The sequence below is a fragment of the Mycena indigotica genome (genome assembly GCF_014461135.1).
Source record: "Mycena indigotica strain 171206Taipei chromosome Unknown Mind.scaff0017, whole genome shotgun sequence".
Lineage (NCBI taxonomy): Eukaryota > Fungi > Basidiomycota > Agaricomycetes > Agaricales > Mycenaceae > Mycena > Mycena indigotica.
In genome coordinates, this window is record NW_023503016.1 from 101,359 (window position 1) to 119,711 (window position 18,353).

General features: G+C 52.4%; 6 protein-coding genes across 6 annotated transcripts; 2 read left to right on the forward strand and 4 right to left on the reverse strand.

The window, feature by feature from the left end:
• Positions 1-374: 374 nt before the first annotated feature.
• Positions 375-1,690, forward strand: MIND_01376100 (uncharacterized protein; the record flags this gene model as incomplete). The annotated part of the gene is made up of 3 exons (XM_037370181.1): positions 375-536; positions 591-754; positions 805-1,690. Exons 1-3 carry the CDS (start codon positions 411-413, stop codon positions 1,688-1,690), a joined length of 1,176 nt encoding a protein of 391 aa, XP_037213182.1. The 5' UTR covers positions 375-410.
• Positions 1,691-2,155: 465 nt separating this feature from the next.
• MIND_01376200 (uncharacterized protein) lies at positions 2,156-2,718 on the reverse strand (the record flags this gene model as incomplete). The annotated part of the gene is made up of 4 exons (XM_037370182.1): positions 2,156-2,385; positions 2,432-2,520; positions 2,568-2,635; positions 2,689-2,718. 4 exons carry the CDS (start codon positions 2,716-2,718, stop codon positions 2,156-2,158), a joined length of 417 nt encoding a protein of 138 aa, XP_037213183.1.
• Positions 2,719-3,326: 608 nt separating this feature from the next.
• MIND_01376300 (F-box domain-containing protein) lies at positions 3,327-4,884 on the forward strand (the record flags this gene model as incomplete). The annotated part of the gene is made up of 1 exon (XM_037370183.1): positions 3,327-4,884. Exon 1 carries the CDS (start codon positions 3,409-3,411, stop codon positions 4,882-4,884), a length of 1,476 nt encoding a protein of 491 aa, XP_037213184.1. The 5' UTR covers positions 3,327-3,408.
• Positions 4,885-5,200: 316 nt separating this feature from the next.
• MIND_01376400 (uncharacterized protein) lies at positions 5,201-6,861 on the reverse strand (the record flags this gene model as incomplete). Its single annotated transcript, XM_037370184.1, has 3 exons — positions 5,201-5,276; positions 5,330-5,619; positions 5,671-6,861. The coding sequence occupies 3 exons, from the start codon at positions 6,859-6,861 to the stop codon at positions 5,201-5,203; spliced, it is 1,557 nt and encodes a 518-aa protein (XP_037213185.1).
• Positions 6,862-8,725: 1,864 nt separating this feature from the next.
• On the reverse strand, positions 8,726-10,177 carry MIND_01376500 (F-box domain-containing protein; the record flags this gene model as incomplete). The annotated part of the gene is made up of 1 exon (XM_037370185.1): positions 8,726-10,177. One exon carries the CDS (start codon positions 10,175-10,177, stop codon positions 8,726-8,728), a length of 1,452 nt encoding a protein of 483 aa, XP_037213186.1.
• A 1,629-nt stretch (positions 10,178-11,806) lies between these two features.
• MIND_01376600 (uncharacterized protein) lies at positions 11,807-13,068 on the reverse strand (the record flags this gene model as incomplete). Its single annotated transcript, XM_037370186.1, has 3 exons — positions 11,807-12,705; positions 12,764-12,939; positions 12,983-13,068. The coding sequence occupies 3 exons, from the start codon at positions 13,066-13,068 to the stop codon at positions 11,807-11,809; spliced, it is 1,161 nt and encodes a 386-aa protein (XP_037213187.1).
• Positions 13,069-18,353: the final 5,285 nt, after the last annotated feature.

The window sequence follows — 18,353 nt, forward strand, 5'->3', positions numbered from 1 at the left end:
TTTCCCTGGGCGATGGACATATGCGAAGATGGGCGTTGAACTGGTGGTTTTGTGTGGTGCGACTTCGTTGGGCACGAGCAACATAAAACAGTGTCGGCCATGGCAGGCAAGTGCGCGTTCTGGTCGTTATGCTGTTGGCACTAAATAATCTCCTTCAGGTCGCTTCGAGAATGCTCCTGGTCTCCATTTGCCTCCTTGCATGTATACCCATAACAATGGTTTTTTACATCCACAAGGACGATGACTAAGTATCTCTCACCCCGGCTTATTCGTGGCAGAAGTCTGTCATTGAAGCTGTGCTTGCGGCCTATCGGTGATCATCATGATAGCAGTACGAGTACTGCTGCTCCACAGCTATACTTTGCTCAAGAACTCTTCGCTCCTCCACCACCCCCTTCACCTTGCCTCGAATGTTGTCCAGCGAGGTCAACCTGCCCGGCCGGCCACAGTCCAACTTGGAACCGGCCGCAGCTGTGCCTGAAGTCAACGCCGCGAATGTCCCCAAGCCTGCACGATTCTTTGTTTTCGGGAGTAGGGTACGCCTATCTTTGCAGCCCAGAAACGCCTATAATCCTTACCATCGGGTACAGAATGACGTTGACGTTGACACCAGCCAAGCAAAAAACAGCTGGATCTTGCCGCGCGATACCAATACCTACGTTATACATGAACTAGGCGGAACGCTGCTCGCGACTACCGACGTGTTCATCCTATTCTGTCAGTCTACTACCGGGGAGCTGTATGGGTCTGCCAGGTAGGTCTACGTTTTGGCCGTCATTCAGTAGTTCACGAATTGCACTCTAGAGTGACAGGGTTCTGTGGCCCGGGAAGGTCCACTGCAAACGAATCCACAGCACACAGAAGTCGCTACAATCACTGTTTCTCAGCGTCCAATGCAGTTTTCAATGCTCGAGCCTTGACGGCACCAGTCTCTATCGGCACAAACATCCAACCTTCAAGTGCCGGTGTTTCGCATGCACCGGAGTTGCGGATGGATGCTAGACCTAGCCCAGTAGCACTAGAGAGCTACCAGCCCAGTTCCTTCCTGAATGCCAGCTTCGGCGCTCAGCCATATGTCAGTGAAGATTGCGTCGGACCTTTGAGACGCGCCCATAGTCCGACAGATCGCATCGAGGAACCATTGTGGACGACTACTAGCAGAAGCACCACGGTCAGCCTCGAGTTTGAATGGGTTACCAAGCAGCAAATGCCGTTTCACGAAACACACCGCCTGTGCAGCCCGCGGGCGCAAACCCTTCTTTGGCTCTGCCTGCAGCAATCCGAGCACGGGACTGAACTCGGGGCCGCCATCGGCGCGGCGTTGCTCGACATATGGCACCAGTATATAGAAGAAACGAGCAAGGCCGCGCCGGATCAGTTTCTGAGCGGGAATACCTGGGCCATGCGGGTGCTCCACATCCCTGTAGACGCAACTCTCACCGAGCTTCAACGGCTTTTCATGCCGCCGTCATTTCCCGGTGCAAGCGGCATTGGCAACTTGAACGCCATATCCATCTCTTTCCTGCCTGCTGCAGCACCCATATACTGGAATACTGGCTCTGCGCTTGTGCATTACAGCTCCCAGTTTGCGATGCAAACAGCCTGCGAGCAATTCAACGGCTCTCGCTTGCGTCCGGGAGACTCGTTCTGTCCGCTGCTTTCATGCTTGCCAGATCATCCAGTAGTATAAAGTCCACTGCCAGTGTGTTCTTGGTCTACGGCATGTCACACCTCATATGCATGGATTGCCAGTGCCATGTCCTTCATTCTCTTGGGCTCGGAAAGCTGGGCACTGTGGGCGGGGAGAAACGTGCTACGGGATTCCTGGAGTACCTATGAATAATATACTTACTCTCGCAGTAGTATTCAGAGAAACGAGATAACGGAGCGTGACAAAAAGATGAAGGACTTCGAGCGCAGTATGAGTGGATGCATGCGGTGAAAACAAGTAGCGAGAGATAAAGGGTTCATGCAATGGTTTGCAGGGGTACTAGTAAAGAGAAGAAGCAACAAGAGCAGGGAGAGCACGGATTGTTTCACTTGCCGCGGCTCTCGAAAGATATACCGTCCATGCGACCGGGCCCCTCACAACACGCTATCCATCCACTGGCCACGCACCTCCAAAGCACCTCCCCCAGCGCCGACGAAACCCTCCCTAACGACGTGCTTCCAGGCCAGGATAGCCCAGCCAAAAAGGAATAGGCAGGGTAAAGTCGACGGGCAGCAGAACAGGGTACATTCGATTGAGTGTCGCAGTTGTCAAGATGTGTTTGTTCGGCGGTGCGGCGGGGAGGCCGGCGGAGCACGTGATCTCGCCGGCCGAGGAGGGGAACGCAGAGATAGTGGAGGTGGAGGCGGAGCAGAAGATTTGGTGATTGCGGCCTCCTGTGGTCGGTTGGTTTTCGGTAGACGACAGAGATTTGACCATAACCTGGGTAGTCGTCCGGCTCGCCGGAGGTCAACAGGGAAGAGTGAGTGCTTAACGCGGGCGCGGATGACTTCTTGCTTTCAGCCTCGCGACTTTCCAGATAAGCCAGAGTGCTCTCGAGCGGGATGGAGTAACGCACCTCGTAAACTTGAGGCGCGAGTACGACCAAGGCAACGCCGATCGCGGAGGTACGGAAGTGTTGGTAGTCTGGTGTTGGGGACGTCAGAAGCGCCTGCGAGCATTAGGGTAATGCTACACACCTCTCTCGCCGACTGCAATTTCTCGTGCATGCAAGCTCTCCAGTAGGGCCCTGCCGCCTCTGATTTACAGCAAACTTGAACGATCTTCAGGCATTGGCTGCGAAGATGTGTCAGCTTAAGCTAGAGTGTATGACAAGCAGACATACCGGGGCAGTTCTTCTCCTTCCTAAGGTCTTCCTGAGCGCTTTCAATAGCGAGTATTGTCAGATAACTGTGAATGACGGCAGACGCGTCGAAGGTAAGCATTCCGTCTGAGTTGTTGTTACTGGTGTCGATAGATAGTCGCAGGACACTGGCCGGTGTATCGAGGAACGAAGGCGGGGGGTGTAGTAGTGGAACCAAATATCTGGATAAGAGAGTGAGAGGAGGGCGGAAATGCAGCGGGAAACGGCGCACCTCCAAACCAGCCTCTTCTGGTTCCAAGACCTCACCACCGCCCCATCGTGTCGTCCTTCAATCGTTCGCCAGCTCGAACATTCGCTTGCCGCAGCGCATGGGTGATTATGGAGGTCGCGAGGAACGGGTGTTCACTTGAAGTTGGCGTGGATGCATATGGTGGCAAGACTCAAGAGTGGAATCATGTGACGATCCTTCTTTGGCCAGAGCTGCGACAGCGACAATACCAACCCACCAATTTACCGCCTCGACAAGGACGGGGGTACTGTCCTTTCACTTCTATGGCCTCCATATGGTCTCACATTTCCCAGAACCGCAAATCGAATGCTTAACGCGCGCTACCAGGGTGCCGCTGAGGCCACCGCGTTTCTTCATGGACTGCGTCGACTCACACTCGAACTTCTTGATCCTCCTACCAAGTCTAAGCTCAGAGAAGAGGCGGAGCAGCTCAAACAAGCTATTGGCGAGCTGAAGACAAAGCTGGCAAGCCTTGAAGACCGTCTCGACGCGATCCAGCTCGATCTATCCTGCCTTGTTTACCCCATAAACACGCTCCCCAATGAAATCCTTTGCAACATATTTGCAGCAGCCGTGTCCTCCTCGCTTCAAACTCGTGTCGAAGCCAACCGTATTCGCTTGGAGATTACTGCCGTTTGTCGCCATTGGCGCAGCATCGCAATTGCAGACCCACGCTTGTGGACACAGACATACTACGGGGTCAAGCCTGGCTCGGAGCCTTGCCTAGTGCAGGACAGAATATTCGAGCGCTTTCTGCCACGCGTACGCGACCTACCAATCAAATACACCGTGGACCTGCAAAGACAGCGCTGGCTTCCTCGCCGTGCATTTAATTCTGTTGCGCAGTGGCAGGAAGCCTCGCTGACAAGCAGGTATTGGCCCGACTGCTGGGATGGTAATCCTGCACCCAATGGAAGCACCATTTGTCCTCGCCTCACGAAACTTACTGTCAATGTGGAGGATCCAGTAATTAAGCCAAGCCATTTGGTTATGGAGGCTCCCCATCTCCGCGACCTGTCTATCAATGTTATCAGCGGCTTACTCTCTCACCTCCTGTTTCCCACCCATCAATTGAAAATATTGACCCTTCTTGAACCCCCTGCCGAGTATGCTCAGCTTCTCCTCCTGCTCACGCAACTGTCGGGCTTGGAAGAGCTCTCGATATCCATGACATCACCATTCGAGGAGGAATTCATCGACGACGAGGACTGGAGCTCGAAGCCGCCCGTACGATTGCCCCGCTTGTCAAATTTGTCGCTTGGCACCGGCGAGTGCTTCTTCTTGAAATTTCTCGACTTGCCTGCGCTGACAACACTACATCTTTCGCGCTTCGATGAAGAGAGTGCACAGCTTCTGGGCCCCTCCGTTATCCGATCGTCTGCGAGCATAACCTCTCTGTTCTTAGAGCCAACGAGCTACGCCGCCTACTGCACCGCCATATCTTCCGTCGTCGATTCTGTCAAACACCTGACTGTAACTTTATTCGACATGAATACTCACGAAGCCAAAGAATGCTCTGCGGATCTCGCGCGCCTCGGTTACCTCCCTAACCTCGAGTCGATGACCTTCGTTACAGACAAGGGGCATGGCGGCGGCAACGTGAAGCCGTTCCTCGAGGGAATTGCCATGAGAATTGCAAACGCGCTGTTTGGCGGTGCCGCGCATGAGATAAAGCTCACTGGTCTTGTTCTCGACTCGCGCGTGCCCGGGATGATTCCGGCGGAGGACATGCGCAGCCTGGTCTACTTGCAAAAGAGTTTGAGGTCGATGCAAGCAAAGTAGAGTCATAGAAATAATTGAGCATGGGCCTGAGGCTGCAATTGATGTTGAACATTCTTCTGGTTTTCGATGACTACTGATCCTCCACGGGTGCTTGAGAGAAGCGGCTAGCGCAGCCCAAATCATACAAGTCAGTCGTTTGGGTCTCAGCTAGCACGCTTTTCCGGAAACCATTCTGTACTTCGTCTTGGAATCTATTGTGTACTTTGCTACTAGGCTACCTACATACTTATTTTTGTGCTACCGACATCATCCAGTACTTACTCCGAGCGAACCGCCATTGAAGACCCACCTGCTACATAGTATTATTACCTTCAAGTTAAGTGCTTTCCTCGCTTTTCAACTCTTCCGCCTCAATATCCTCCCACATATTGTTGAGACGATCACGAATATGCCTAAGATGCATGTCTTTTTCAACCACCAGTAATATTAGACGCGGAGAACATACAACTTGCGAGGCAACTCACCGTCATCTTGATCTATGCCGTATTCCTCCTGGAGACCCCAAATCTGATTTCGCTCCCATCTGAACACGAAAGAGCCGGCATCGACACCAAGGGCGTTGAGTGTCGGATATCGCTGCGTGATGGATTGCAGAGTGGCGCGAAGATTTTCCACGGTGAGGCCAGGAACTTGAAGATGGCCGCGGCGACTGGATGGCCAGGTAAGGAAAAGGGTCTGCAGTGTCGGCGTAAGCGTGGCGGGGATAGAGGCAAGTTCTTCAAGATAGACTACAGCCTACGTGGATTTAGTGTTTCTGCTCAGGAGGGGGGACACAAGGCGACATACTACACTGTGTCCGTCTGGTGTTGTTTCATCCATATGTGGCATGGCACGTAATGCCAGATGCTTCAAAGCGGGAAAGGAGTTCATGAGCAGTTGGAAGCCGTCAGGCCGGACGAGCCCGACATGCACATCAAGAAGCGATAAGGATGCACTTTGAAGGCGGTGCGATAGAATGAAGGAGAAAAATGGTTCCCTCTCTGTTCTCCAAGAGTACGAGTAGTTGCACAAGAGGATGCGAAGCTGCGTGGCGCGCCGAATAAAGGCCTCCATCAATTGACGAGACACTGTGGAGAGCTTTTTGACACAAGCCAGCGTCGCCCCAAACCCATTGACCACGTCCGCAGCTTGAGCAGCATCCACGTCGCCAATAACGTGGAGTTCTTGGATGTTCGAACATTTGCGCAGTAAAGCGCTGAAGCAAGTATCATTCTTGGCAGCAATCGAGAGATGCGTGATTTGAGGAAATGTGGCGATGGAGTCGAGGGTCGTGTCCCCAGCGGGCAATGTACAGCAAAGTGTCAGTCGACGGAGCGTGGAGGGATTGAGCAATGGTAGATATGGGGCAAGGTCATCGCCGCCGTTGGGATAGCTGTAGTCACTGGTTAACGAGAAGTTCCGGAGTTGAGCAAGCGGGAGGGCTTGGGAGACCGCCGCCTCACTTGGTAATGGCCCCGAAATATGCTCGATCTGGAGGGTCCGGAGACTGGGTAAACAGTAGAAGATTTTCCGGAATTCAGGGTCTGTGAGCGGTGCATCAACGAGCTCGAGGGACTCCAGCCGCTCGAACCACTCGATTTTTGACAAGAAAGTCGTCAGCAGGCCGAAGGCGGCATTGGAGTTGTCTTCTGTGGCGTTGTTCAAGCGCATTGGGAATGGTAGCCAAGGCCGGATTGGACAGGAGCGGACGAGTGGTGCAATGCGCTCGGAGCACCAGAACTCGAGCCTTTCTGGCTCGGCTGGGGTCGGTATGTGGTATTCCAGCAACGACGATGTAAACGGCATGAAGTTAAAGTGGGAGAAGCGCAACGGTCGCGCTAGCACAGAAAAGGTACGATTGGTCATAAAGATGGACGGAATGGACTCTAGAGGGAGCCGATTGAATATCTCCAGCCAGATTTCGGAAGGGAGCATGGAGAGATGCTGCGTAATGGGCGTCGATTGTGGGTGATTGACCCTTCCTCCATCCGGCGGCATCCAGCTTCCAGTTCTGAAGGGACAATGGCTGTTTGAGAAGGGCGTATCCCAGCAGCACACAAGTTAGCAGTGTTTTGTCGTTGGCGAAACGAGAGCAGGATCTGGTGTGACATCACCACCATCCGTTCTTTCCCTGCACTCTCATGTCGTCGACCAAGCCGGCCTCCCTCCAGCTCAAAACGCGCCTACGATGGAGTTGAAGAGAAGTAACCTGCTGCTGGAAAGCATAGTTCCCGCAGAGAAGGGTTGAAGAAGGAGGAGTAGAAGACATGGCGAGTTGCTTGAGGGGATTGGTGCGTTGTCCCAGCTCTTTCGGCGCTCAGTACTCTGATTACTCACTCGAGCTTCCCATCGTCTTCCCTTCGCCCTCCGGATAAGCCCGCGCAGCAACTTTGGCACAACGATTATCAAGAGTTCCGTGTCCTGCTAAGCGCGTAGGCTCTTCTCCACAACGAGCATGCCGCATACATAACTGTTCTCGCTCATCGCCACCGCCACTGGTGGAAAGGTCCTCCAAGAGGCTTGTTTTGCCTGCTCTCGCCGACCATCTCGCCGCGGCTGTAACGGTCAGGAAATGCCGGATGGACTACGAGTACAAAGTGGCAATAAGCGTTCCTCTTCTTCTTCATTCCTCCTATTCGTGCTGACCCGCTACATAGAAAGCCGACTTAAAACAGCTCCAGCGAAAGTTTACGACTCTTGCCCAATGCCCGCGCCTTCTTCTCTCTGAACTGTTGCACCCCATGCTCATCGCTATCGCTCAATCTGGTGTGTCTGTTCCACTCTTTCCTTTGACCTTGCTGACTGGCTCAGGCTTTCGCAGCTCACCTTTGGAAACGGCGGTTTGGGTGGTTTGAAGTGGGGTTATAGACAAATACTACAAGTGCGTAACGGCACTTTCGCAGATGGAGTCTAAAGTGTTTGTGCCAGGCAATCCACGACAACGACTTCAAATGATTTGAAGGTCCACAGTGGACTATGTCAATATGGACAAGCGCTAATTTGGCGTGTGGGGCTCATTTTCATGTGCCGCTGCTTTATACCCGCCCACTTGTCTGCAAAGACAGGTACTTTTCGACTTGGCGCACGCAACTAGACCGTCTGGACATCCCCTCATCCACGACCAAACAGCCCCACAAATTCCTCCTCGCTAACTTCTCCAAATTCCTCCACCCTCCACCTCCCGGGACTATTTACTACTTGTCAGGCTCCGTCCCAAGATACCAAGTCACGTGCCGCGTGCCTTCCACGGGCTTCGAAAATTCTCGACAAATGCGACAGATGTCGCTCGAGCAAGTGTATCCCTTGATGAACCACACCAATTTACTTCGACACAATTCTTTTGGTGGATGTACGCGAGCCAGAAGGCCGTCGTTGGGCGTGTTCCTGTCGGGATCATTGTGGAGTAAGGAGGCTGTCGTTGCTTGAAGCGCTATGCCACGCTGGCGGCGCATAGAACGAGGATGGACCATGGACTGGTGGTCCTTTGAGGCCACCGTCAAAGACTACGAGCGCGAAATTCTTCATCTCGCTAGTGCTTTGCCTTGAGTGAGTCGCAATCTTTTTTTTTGCTGCCCTATTCACGATGATTGATTCGATCTAGGATCTTACTCTTGCCGTGATCGTTTCATTCACTCTGTACTCTAGGATGGTACTTTTATTTGCCCTCTTTCGTTTGTCTCTTGTACTGATATTTTGCTACAATACCAGCCATTCTCGTTGTCTTACTTGATGTTACTGCTGTTCTGCTTGCACGCTTTCGTTCGTCCGTTGTACATATTACACCTTGCTTGTGTGAGTACTAGTAATCTGCGGATAGTGAGAGCATTACATCGAAAGACTCTGTAGACATAATGCAATTGAACTACGAGCTCCATGCGCTCCTTGTCGGACATCCGCCAGGCACGGAAATCTGGATAGCGGTGCTCTTTTGAAGTCGCTTCAAGGCGCGCAAGTGTTCGAGAGTTGCTCCATCATGCGGCGTGAATTCAACAACCAGTTCGGTGAGCTTCATTTCCCCCTCCTCCGCGCTGTCGAAATTAGCGGCCCGGCGGGCGAGTCCGTCGACAAACGGGTCAATGTGTGCCGGGCCGGAAGGCACGACGAGGGTGAATTTTCCGAGGTTGGGAAGATTGCGGGTGCGGGAAAGCATATCCGTGCAGGTGTTCCGTGTGTTGTGGCCCATTTCTATCGCCGGCGCTGTACACTTCAGGTGTGTCACTGAGGTGAACTTTTCCCCGTGGTGGTACAGCAGGAAGCCGAAGCCAGCGTAGTCCGGCGGGGAAACTACAAGTGTGGTTATTCGTGCAGGAGAGTCGCGGAGAAAGGGGTGCAATTGCTCGCCGACATCGGTGCAATCGAAGTCGCCTAGGTGCAGCGTCGTCAAGGCGGGAGAGACGAGACTCTGGAGGATGACACAGCTCTCCATGCCCAGCAGCGATAGCGATGACAAGTGTGGCATGCGAATGGGAAAATCGCGGGCGTCCACGGGATCGGAGATTTCGCCAAGCACGAGCTCCTCCAGCGCGACGAGGGGCAGAAGCATGAACGCGATTTCCTCATGGGTTGCTGTCCCGGTGATCGTCAGCTTGCGCAGCTGGTGGGCCGGAAGTGTAAGTTGTCTGACCAAGTTTGGGATGCTAATCGACAGCTCGCGGAGATGAGGTACGTCGAGCACCAAGGGGAGACCGGATTCGAGCACAGAACTCCCAATATTGAGTGTCAGTCTGGTCAAATGTGGACAGTCGACAGGCGACAGCGCGGGCCAGTGTGTGGTCGCAAGAAATGCTTCGCGCCACTGGGAAGCTGAATCAAATAGGCAGGGAGGGAGGCTACTCCAATTGTCTTCTCCCCCGCTAGAGAAATCGATCAGTAGCCCTCGCGCACGGCGTAAGAAGCGTTCAAAAAGCAAATCACGCTTGTCGAGTCCGTCGATGGAGTAGGATAGCTTGGTCCACAAGCGTGGGTCCGCAATTGCAACACTATGCCATCGCCTACAAACTGCGGTAATCTGCAGCAGCGTGAAATTAACATCGCCACGCGGAGAGGCGGACACAGCCGCTGTAAATATCTGGCTGAGCAGTTCAGGCGGGAGCGTGTTGATTGGGTAGACGACAGTGGAGAGCGTGTCCTGGATCACCTCGAGCCGATCTTCTAGTTTTGATAGTTGCATTTGAAGCTCTGCGATGGTCTTCTTCACTTGTTCTGCTTCATCGCGGAGAGAACTTCGAGTCGAATCCAGGGGCTCATTGCGTTGCCGAGATCCAGCAAGAAACGAAAGCGCAGCGGAGGCTTTGGCGTAGCAGTATCCATACATAAATACTTAAGACGTCTCGCAGTGGTGACAATCGCAGAGCAAAGGTGCCTTGTGTACTAGTATTAGCACTGTTAGTACAATTTGGAACCTAAGTAAAAACGCAGTTACTTCTGCAGACAGAGGCGCAGAGGAGAGCTCCAACACGTCCTTCGATGTATTTCGGGAGCCAAAAGGATGGCGGCGAGATGTCTCGTCTTCCACAGGCGTTGTTGTAGTCAAGACTCAAGAATGTCACACATCACACTCTTTCGTCTTGACCATACCACCAACCGTGTTGGGCGTTCGTCGCACGCTCTCCCTTCCCTGCTTATGGGTGGCTCCAACGAACTCCAAATATTCTACGCAAAGAGGAGCGCTGGAAACGCGCAGCGGCTTGGCGCCTGTCGGTGACGATAGAGTCACTGAAGCGAGGTGTGTATTCCTTCTGGTCTACTTCAGCGTTTCTCGCTCTTATCTTACTGCTATTCAGCTTTTCTGTGCGGCTCTTTGCCGTGCACTCGCCCGCTGCTTCTTGATATCATCATACGTTTACCACTTCAAGCGATTTTGACCCCCAGGGGATTCAAGCCCCCATTGGAGAACGTCGACGGTCCGATAACTGAGCTAGGGTAACACTCGTGCGATGAATCGAATTCCGGAAGAGAAATGAGCAAGCCGTTGGAGATTAAAGGAATTGCCAAGCAAGGAATGGCATAGAAATTAGAATGTGCGCTATCCTGCTTACCTTTGTGTTTGCGCTGACCATTCGCTCGTTTGCAGCTTGTCCTCCCTCTTTGCCCACAAAGTCCAAGAACAAAACCTAAGCAAGACCTGGAGATGCGGTGCGTAAACTTAGATGCGCTCCTTATTTACCCTGGCGCTGACTAGTGTGTGCAGCTAATGGCCTCGTTCTGCTGGTCATGTCGGACCGTGAGCCCACTCTTTTGGAGCGTCAGACAGCAAGGCGATGGCAGAAGGGAACACACACAAAGATCAAATGGGAGGGAATGCGGGTTATCTGATGTTTTATCTGTGTTCGTGCTCAAGTTAGTCTGCAGCCTTTCGCTTTCATTCCTTTCCAATCATTCATTCCTTTCCAATCAGTCCGCCCGCAGAATGTCAAACGGAAACCCTTTCCATTGTCGAACTAATCCGAGTGCCCTTGCATTCCGCACGTATGATTTGGCCTGAGAAGAACAGGGAGGTATTTTGTGGGCTGGATAGAGTAAGTCGCTCGATACTCAGGCGTCTTTTTATTAATCGACCAGTATTTAGGCCCATGAATCTCTGTAGTATGTGGTGAATCACACGTGTTTTGAGCTCGATTATACGCTGTCTGAGTGTGTAAAGTGTCTTCTGCTTCTTTCATGTCCCCCTCAACGGCATTCAAACCTACTTTCTCCGTCTCCATTTTCTCTGCCCTTTTCAGACGTTTTTCCTCCCAAATAAGCGCTCTGTGTGTGCCGCAGGCCAACGACCTACCAGTCGCTCCCCCACAACACTCTGTGAAGCATTGTTGGGTCAGGCTCCCGCACAGTAATACCATAGATCTTAGCATAAATGAGAGGACAATTGGCACCCTGAACCCGGTTTTTGCTCCGCTGCGACGTTGCCCAATTTGACTCTTGGATTGGGGGAGGTGCATTATGATCATAGGTGAGGAATATACACGCTCCAATTGATATCTACGAAGGCTGCGATGGGCAGAGAGCGCAGAGTCGTAAATGGCAGAACGAGTAGGATACCTCGCGCAACCGAATAAAAGAGGATCATAGAGACCGCGAATATGTCCAAAGCTGTAGGCCATGACGCGCTGAGAGGAATGAAGTACACCCGCTCGGGGATCATTCCGACAACGAGGAAGATAATGGGCAGTCCTGTGATCACCAAAGCAGACGCGCGCCACAGCCACATTTCGACCATAGAGGGGAACACCAGCGCCCATGCGGCGCAATGAATGCCACCAAACACAGACCCAAGCAGGAACTGGATTACCACAGCCGTGGCGGTTTGGTTGGAGAAGTGATCTTCAAATGATTCGGCTGCACACCAGAATGTTGGCACTGAAGAGTTCGAGAAAGGATCGTAGTCGTCAGCGACAAAGATACCAGTCAACATGCAGCCGAATCGGATAAGCCACGTGGTCCCGAAGGGGTAGGGTCTGTCCCCAACATGGCCCTGGGGTTTTGTCTGCACTGTGAGTCCGATTGGGCTCTGAACGTCGAGTGGCTTCCAAAGCCAGAGCAGCCACGTCAATGCATTGACTGTGGAGAATGCCAGCGTCGCAACTTCAAGCTCGGTCAGTGGAAGACTCTGGGCTCTTCGTGCGATGCATTGCACAATGAACCAGCTTGCTTGGCAAAGAGTGATGGTTTTCGACAACAGGTCCCCTTTGCTCTTCTCCTCAATCTTCTCCACGTCGATGGCTCGAATTCCTTCCACCACATTTGCCACTGAGAGCTGGCTTCTGGTAACGATGGGATGGCCGTCGGCATCAGAGAAGCCGCCCATAACGAGGAAAAACCCGTGAGTAAGCGACATGTCGTATTCTGGCGGTGAAGTCACCGTCTAACACACACAAAAGACATTTGAATGCTGCAAACTCACCTCGAGAAAAGAGACGCGCGATGATGAGCTGCTTTGCCGCGAAGCCGACAATGAGCTCTGGCGCAACGAGGGCCACGGCCATCAGCTTTAGTCGCTGCGACAATGTGCGATTACATTCAGCGAGCCACCACGCTGCTCTGTCTCGGAGGCTAGCAGTCGCGGAGGGTCGTTTGGCGCTTGGAGGGGGGCACGTTTGGGTGGACGGAGACCCAGATGCACAAGAAGATGGTGGCGAGGCAGCCCCAGACGATGTCGAAAAGCAGGCGACAGTTGTGGATGTCGTTGCATTCGTTGGGTTGAGCCATTGCGCGGGTCGCGGTCAGCGCCAGAGGAAACAGCATCTGCGGACAGTCGGCTGGCAGTTCTGCCTCAGATAGACGCTCCGGCGCGGAGGCATTGACATGTTGCGGGAGGAATGCAAAGGTGAAAGGCCCGGGTGTGACACTTTCTCTTCCGCACTACGACAGTACGACTTGACCTCAAGGCAACCACAAGCATTATAGACCCATACTACCGACTGCGCCTCAGACTTGTGCATCCGTTGCTTACTCTGCGCGGCTCTTTCTCCGCATAAGCAAAGACTGGTTCACTTGTCCTCCCACACTCTAGGCCATCCATTTTCCCCTGCTCACCTGACCCGATAGCGTCCCGACTTCAATGGAGTAAATTGAGGTGTCGACAAAGAACGAGTGGGTCGTTGGAGACCGGAAAGGATAGCCAACGAGGGACCGGCAGAGAATGTTCGTTATCCTGCTTACCCTCGTGCTTGTGCTGATTAGTCGCTTGCCGCATTTGCAGCTTGACCTCGCCGAAAAAGTAGGAGAACGAAACCTGAGCAACACATGGAGATGCGGTGCGTAGATGTGCTCCCTATTTGCCCTGGCACTGACGAGCTATAGCCTCCCGCGTTATGCTGGCGATGCGAGACTGAAGAGTCAAGACCCATTCTTTAATGGTTCCACCTATGACCATTAATGCTCGAAAGCAGGAGCGTCACGCAACGTGGTAGTGGGAGAAGGCAGGGGCATAAAGATTACTTAAATGGGAGGGAATGTGCGTTATTCGGGGCTTGGTTTGTGCTTGTGCTAACCAGGCTTGCAGCGCTTCATCTGATTTTCTCGGTTCGTGTACCGCAACGAACACGCCCTCGGACACCTACAAGAGCTCATGCCCTCAGGCTTTCCATTGGTGCCTGAAAACTGAGAGCAGTCATGATCAAAACAACGCATGTTTACGATGTGATACTTCTTATACTGATATCTGAGGCTGTTGTAGACTCATTACATCGTAGCTGTCCATATGACTGGGATGGTACTTTACTACTTATCAATCCTGGGCGAAGACTACATCGATGTCGTCGACATAAGCTTAGCGCTTAAATCTGCGTTGGGTTGGTTTCCGATCGCGAGTCCCCATTGAAGATGCACCTGTTTCTCCCTTGTTCAATCCCTTGCGTCGTAGCCTACCACGAGTCCACACCACGCATTCATGTCTATTGTACAGTTCCTGGCAACTAATACTGATAGTAATACAGTGATCCGAGAGTTTGGAATCGAAAACTTCAAGTTGAAGGTAAATCCGAAACAAAGTGTGCAATCCAGCTCCTCGCGCAGCTTCTTCAACATTTCTACGCACTCCCGCGGCGCGTTGGCGCCGTTCTTCTCTGCCCAATTGAGGAAAGCACGGAGGTCTGGGCCGAAGCTGAGCAACCTGGCTAGCCACTCTTGGCTGCCCAAAAGACACCGGCATCGTGCGACCGGGGCATTGGCATAACGCGGCGGGCAGCTGTGCTCGCGCAACTCCTGCGCTAGACGTTGAGCACAAGTAGTTAGCGAGAAGTGGCCATCGCGCAGTCTGCGCTCGTGGGTGGCGTCGAGACCGTCAGCGTTGAATCTTATGGGGGTTAATAGCGTATCCGCGGGCTGGGTCTTGATGAGCTTGCAGAGGGTGACATAGTAGACCTCCCCCAGCAGCCGTTGAAAGTCATTGGACTCCGCCATTTCGACTGCCCGGGGCAGCGAAATGGTGTCGTCTGCCACGTAGTCGACTAGTGTTGCCTCGAGGCGGCGCTCGAGTTGTTTCTGAACGCCAAATTCGTTGAAGAGCTGGATACCTTGAAGGAAGCGGAGTAGTTTGACGCAAAGCTGTGGCGGGAACTGGTCGTGTGGGAGAGCGTCGGCGGGCTTTTTTGGAGGGATGCCCAAGGAGAATGTGGTGCATGATTTCGGGAGTCCAGCTGACCCTGTTCTGGATTTGGTGGGTGTGGGCGAATTTGTATGCTTGCATGAATGTCTCGAGATCCGCAGGGGTTCGCTTGTTATCGCATTTGCGTCTGTGACCAAGTTGTCAACTGGGAACACTGCCACACTGGCAGAGAGTGACGGCGACTTACTTGTCATACTCCAATTCCAGAAATGCGTCCAGCCCGCAGGCGTCTTCGGGACTCAGTACAAGCGGGCTATCCTCTGTCGCTGGTTCATTCAATCTCCTCGAAAAAGTCGTTGTTTCGTAATCAGGAGCGAGTATGTGTTGGGGTACCTATAACGAATTCAAGCCACCAGTCTGACCTGAAAGAGCGAGACCGACTTCGTAGACCATGGACCCGACACGGAGCACGATGTTCTTCTCACCAAAGAACCGCGGGTGGCGCTCAGTGCGCTCTGCAAAAACAGTTGGTGAACCAGTAATGGCATGAGTGGGCTCGGAGACTCACCGCGACAGCTCCAGAAAGGGCGGCGCCACGAGCCCCAGCCATGTTGACCCGTGCGTGGCCGAGGAGCGTAGCGCATCGACTCCAAATCCCCGCCTTCATCTTCAAGAAGTTCCTCGCGCTTGCGTTTGACGCCCCCATTGACAGCAGGTGGAGTCGTGTTAACCAGACTCACCTACACTACCCCAATACTACAGCTAGTTAGCTGTTGCCAAGGGGGTCATGGTAATGGCTAACTAGCCTTTAGCGAGTACGATCTACAACACCTGTCGTGCACCATCAGCTTCCTTCTCAGAAAGGCAAGTCCGTGATGCATCTCTTTTAGACCCCAAGTGTCGAGCGCCAGAGCTGCATAAGTGATTGGGCGTCAGGTGAAATCAGTTGCGTCAGTAGTCTGATGCGTCAGGGAATCTGCTGTTTTGCGTAAGTGATCGTTAGGTAGATCAGTGATACACGACACATGAAGAATGCGTGACAGCTCATCTGAAGCACTCATGAACGCTCCCACCGATCAAGATCTTCTCCACTTATACTCTGATATCTGGGAGGATGTCTACGAAAACAGGACACACAATGTTTTAAAGTCACCATCTGTTTGGTTCAAGGTTTCAAAGGGGCCGCAGGCGGGGGTCTATACCTCGTTGTGCGCTATTGTTGCTTTACTCTCTCTTGTTACTGATACTATCTATTCAAGTGAGGAGGCCTTGGCTGCTTGGGGATCTCAGACAAGCATTCCCTTTTCATGTGACCACTACACTGCTATCTCTGAGGTGGCACAGGCAATCTTTAGAGAGAAGCACCCTGGTCCTATCCCTCCCCCTCTGCTCGAGCTCATGGCCATCAAAGGATCAGCTCCACCCAGAGTCTACCCTTTGCCTCAACCCACACTTAGTGGAACAACAACCCCACCTGCATCCCCCCAGGCTGGCACCAGGCAACTAGCACCCACAGTCAAGGAACATTTGCCTGTTGCAGAGCCAATCCATCCAGCTTCTCTCTGGGTGGTTTCAGGCAAGAATGAGGTGCGCATCCTCAATGATAGGTCAGTGTGTCCCCTTAATCTGCAGACATATCATTGACTAAGAACAAGGAACCTTGCACAGTGTGCTGCATATGATCTCAAGCTTGCAGGCCTTTTCACTGGTTTTTCTGAGGCAAGCTCACTTGATGATGCTCTTGCTTTCTTGAAGGACCAAGTCTTATCTATTTCTCAAAATGTACGGACAAGGTCTGGGAATCCATGGGGTGGCCATGGTCAAGGGTGGGGTGAATATTAGGGATGGGTAGAACATGAAATTCTTGTCAATATTTACAATCACTGATGCATCAGCATTTCTTGGTGTCAGTGATATCAAGCGCGTCAGAGATTTCATATGAATCAGGGATTTTATCAAGTTGGCTGACATCCATGTCAGATGTCAAATCTCATGATCATCAAGCTTGTCATCTCACCACCATGCCAGTGAACTTCTCCAATACACTATCCAGTGCCTCTCGTAACTTCAATGGTCAAGAGCGGGCACCAAGAAAAGGGGGAGGGAAGAGACACAAGCGAGATGGAGGGCTGTCAACTGTTCTCCCCCCAATCCAATCAATCACCCAGATTGCTGAGAACAGTCGCAAAGCACAAGAGCGGGCCAAAGCAGCAGAAGAGGCAGCATATGCAGGTGTGGTAATAGTACTTCCTTCAAGGATACTGCTGAAATACCCTCCTCTCAGCACAGGCCCAGAGAGATTATGAGGAAGCATGTCGTAGTGGTGCTTTCTCAGATGATGATGAGGATCCGGATGCTGGTCCTAGCTTTGACCAGATTGAATTTGCGATGGATCAAATCATGGAGGATGAGGCTCGTCAGAGAGAGGCACAGCAAGAAGAGGGGCGCAGGTTGATGGACGATATGATGAGCACTCTAAGGTATGTCATGTTACTGATGCGTCAGCGTATCACTGATGTGTGTATCACTGACACGTGTGATACTGACACGTTGATGGTATACACTGATGTGGCATATATCGCTGACGCGTCGGTCAACCAGTACACTGAATACTGTTACTAGGAGCTCAGAAACCCGAGACCGCAGTGATCGAATCCAAAGGCTGGTTGATGGCTTCCGGCGCGAAAGAAATCGCATGACAGATGCCTATTTGGATTGGAGGGCTGATCCTGCATGTGCTAAGGCCCCATGGGAGCAACAATGGACCTCAATTGGTGGTTCTGCAACCACACAAGTTCATGTAGTGGACCTCTTTGGTATGTCCTGATCAAGGTCCCATTCATTCTCTCTCACGTTTCTTTTAAGGAACACGGATGGCTCATCTCAAAGTCCCAAGCATTGGAATGACTCTGGCTGCATGCTACGTGCGGATGGGTCTCTTTCCCTGTACAGTTCAAACCATCAACACTGTTGTCACAGTTCGTGCCCTTGAAATGTATCGCTCTCTTTCCCTTCGCTGCCCACGTCTTGGAATCCAGGCATTCTGTCGGGCCTTATGTGACATGCACGCGGTCCACTGCAACTCCAACTTCCCTGCTCTCTTTCGCGCTGCCTTCGATGCATATCTTGATATTCGGGCTGCTGCTGATACCCGTGCTGCTGCTGCGCTTGGCCGTGATGCTCCCAATTGGCGTATTCAGAACACTTGCCCTTCATGCCAATACTGTCTCCAAGGAGAGACACCACTAGATCCTGAAATCGAGTGTACACTTGATGGCAACAATAGTCTCAAGCGTTTCAATACAGGCATACGACAGGAGCGGCTTGATGACCGTAAAGCACCAGGGGATTATTTCCTTGATCGAGCTGAGGTTGACCGGTAGGCAAAGGAAAACATTGATGCTCTGAAAGCTGCCTATGAGGATGAATTACGCAATGCAGACTA